Below are 3,326 nucleotides of genomic sequence, written 5' to 3'. Positions count from 1 at the left end.
ATGATTATCTTCAAGATGAATAAGATGCATGCATAAAGAAGGGCTAATAAATTTGATATCATCAATGATATACCTTATCACATCCCTATATTTTCTTAAAACATCAAGAATTTTTTCCAAATTAAGACCATCTAGGATAGCATTGACAATAATAGGGTATTTTCCCTCCTTATCAAGAAAAGCATATTTCAAAGAAGGGAGAAGGGGCTTGAGTTCTACCGTGGGAGGAGGCTTAGAACTCTCCTCCGATTTCTCCTCCTTGGACTCAAGCTCAATCTCAACTTGTTGTTCAACTTCCTCCTTTGAGGATTCCTTCATTGCCATGACAAATTCTATAGCCTCTTGAGAGTGGAACTCTTCTTTGCATGTAAGGGCTTCTATCATTGGATCTTGAGGTCTCATCACAACCCTCCCCAAGCGATCTAGCTCTTCATTCACAACATCAACTCTATAGCATTTTTCAACCATGGTGGTCTTGAGCAACTTAGAAAACTCAAAGACAATCTTTTCATCGGACACTTCACATGTGATGGTGTTGTTCTTGCAATTGATGACCGCCCCCAAAGTTTTAAGATCTTCACGTCCCAAAATCAAAGGAGTGTTAACATCTTCCTCCATATCCATCACTACAAAGTCACAAGGCACGTAGATGTGTCCCACTTGAATTGGAACATCCTCAAGCTCTCCACAAGGTAATTTCACCGATTGATCGGCCAATTGAATTGTCTTCCTTGTAGAGATCATCTCTATATTGAGTTTTTGAGCAATGGATAGAGGTATTAAACTAACACTTGCTCCAAGATCGGCTAAGGCGCCCTGGCTTCCATGTTCCCAATTTTCACCGGCAAAGTGAAACTTCCCGGGTCTTTTTCCTTCTTGGGCATCTTATGTTGGACAAGAGCACTCACTTGACGTGGAAGGGTAATAAGCTTATTATTGAGCTTCCTCTTGTTGGTGAGAATATCTTTGAGGAACTTGAAGTAAGATGGCATTTGTGTCACAACTTCAAGAAAAGGGAGGTTGATATGCAAATTCTTCATGACACTAAGAAATTTTGTAAACTTGTCATTCAACTTCCTCTCCGCTAGCCGACCGGGAAAAGGAACCGGTCCATCAAGATTCCTAGCCTCACTAGGAATTGAAGTTGTCTTCTCATTGTCAAGCTTCTTCTTCTCCGAACCTCCTTCTATCTCATCACCCTTTTCTTTCTCACCTCCCTTGTTTTCATTCACACTCTCCTCTCCTCCTTTCTTTTCCTCACTATCCCCTTCATTTGACCCTTCATAGGAAGTTCCCGACCTCAATGTGATCGCCTTACATGTATCGGGTTTTGGATTGTGAGATGGGTTAGGTTGTGGTTGTCCGGGTAGAGTGGATGGTGAATTGAAAGGAGTTCTCTCTGCCAATTGAGCAAGTTGTGAATCAACCATCTTGTTGTGAGATCTTAGCTCTTGCATTTTTTGCCCAAAAGATTACATTTGCGCATGCATGGCTTGGAGGAGTTGAGTTTGAGTCAGCTCCGCTCCAGGTTCTTGTTCTTGATGATTTCTTTGGGGTGCTTGGGTTTGATTGTTGTATTGGTTGTTCCTCAGATAGCTTCCTCTTGGGTTTTGGGGTTGAGATGGAGGTGGATTTTGATATTGAGGGTTGGAGTTATAGGAAGGTTGAGCTTGTTGGTTCCATTGTTGAGGTTGAGGTACAAACCCGGGTGGTGGTTTTCTCCAAGCTACTCCACCGCCGCTTCCTCTAAATCCCTCTTGCCTTGTGTTGTATGCCGCTACATGTTCGGGGCTTAAACCTCCACAATAGGATGTATCATGGTTCGTTCCTCCACAATTATGACAAGAGAAAGAGTTAACATGAGAAGAGCTTGCTCCACCACTTGAACTTGCATTCACACTTGTGTTCAATTTGGAAAGCCCTTTTTTTAGTTGATCAATTTGATGTTGTAATTGATCAACTTTCTCCAATTCGTAAATACCACCTCTCTTTGGAGCGTTTCTTCTTCGACCCCCCCAAGAGTAATTCTTTGCTACCTCTTCTATTGTGGCTTCAACTTGATTTTGAGGGATCTTGATTAATTAACCACCCGCCCCCGCATCCAAATTGGCTCTTGACATGGGCTCCAATCCGTCGTAGAAAAACTGCATGAGCAACCCTTGATTGTACTCATGGTGGGGACATTCTTGTACCAACTAATTGAATCTCTCCCATGCTTCACCAAGACTTTCATCGGCATCTTGCTCAAATAATGCAATTTTCCTTCTCATTTCGGCGGTCTTTTCCTAGGAGATAAAGCGCTTCAAGAACGCTTTTACCACCTCCCTCCATATTATGAGAGTGTTAGGCTTTACTTGCTTTAGCCATTTCTTTGCTCGTCCGGTGAGAGATTTCCAAAAAAGGTGCATACGAATGTAGTCTTGACTTACTTCATTGGTTTGCATCATTGCGCACAATTCAAGGAATCGGTCCAAATGTTCAATAGGGTCCTCATTAGCACTTCCGGAAAATTGCTCCGATTGGACCATTCGAGTATATTGTGGATGGATTGAGAAGTTGGTTTCCGTGACGGGTAGCAAAATACTTCCCGTGAGCTCATAATCCTCCGAATTTCCGAACCCACGAAACAAAACATCATTCTCTTGTCCTACCATTGATTCGTGTGGTGAACTTGAAGAGTAAGTATCACTCTCACTATCAACTATATCACCAAAACCTCTTCCCTCGTCTTGATAAAGCCTACAGACTTGTCTCAAGGTTCGGTTGATTCTCCAAAGCTAAGCAAACAATTAGCAATGACAAGGATGATAAAACAAAAAACAAAAAGAAAAGAAAGTAAAATGACTCCAACAAAAGCAATAATAGACGCTAAACAAGCCGCTTCCCCGGCAACGGCGCCAAAATTTGATCGCGGGTTAGATAGGTCGTTAAGCTACTACCCTAACCAAATTAATCATTTATAATACCTAAACCTGCACTAAACTAGTTAGTGGCAAGTAAAGGGTCGAACCACTAGGGAAGAACGCTAATTCAATATCAAATATCACTACTGCAAGAGTGAAAAGGGGATTGTTTTTGTTGGTTTTGTTGAGTAAGAACACTAAAACTACAAGTAAGCAAGTAAATGATGATTAAAACTAATAGAAAATGACGCTAGGGATACGAGGGTGTCTAATATGATTAGAAAGAGGAGAATAATGGTGATTATCATGAAACACATGCCAAAGAACACAAGATTCTACCTAAATAATTCATTCTCATGCAATAGTCTAGGCAAATCAATGAAAGAGGTCTACACTAATAAGGATCATTCTAATGAATCATAT

At 41.2% G+C, this 3,326-nt stretch overlaps 1 protein-coding gene across 1 annotated transcript; it reads right to left on the bottom strand.

Moving 5' to 3' along the window:
• Positions 1-806: 806 nt before the first annotated feature.
• LOC110706501 lies at positions 807-1,457 on the bottom strand. The gene has a single exon (XM_021884419.1). It carries the CDS (start codon positions 1,455-1,457, stop codon positions 807-809), a length of 651 nt encoding a protein of 216 aa, XP_021740111.1.
• Positions 1,458-3,326: the final 1,869 nt, after the last annotated feature.

This window comes from Chenopodium quinoa, unplaced genomic scaffold (assembly GCF_001683475.1).
Source record: "Chenopodium quinoa cultivar QQ74 unplaced genomic scaffold, ASM168347v1, whole genome shotgun sequence".
Lineage (NCBI taxonomy): Eukaryota > Viridiplantae > Streptophyta > Magnoliopsida > Caryophyllales > Amaranthaceae > Chenopodium > Chenopodium quinoa.
This window is presented reverse-complemented; position numbering and strand designations above follow the sequence as displayed.

What these genes read in the sequence shown, in the direction of transcription:
- LOC110706501 (XM_021884419.1), bottom strand. Translation starts at nt 1,457, where the DNA reads ATGCAAGAGCTAAGATCTCACAACAAGATGGTTGATTCACAACTTGCT.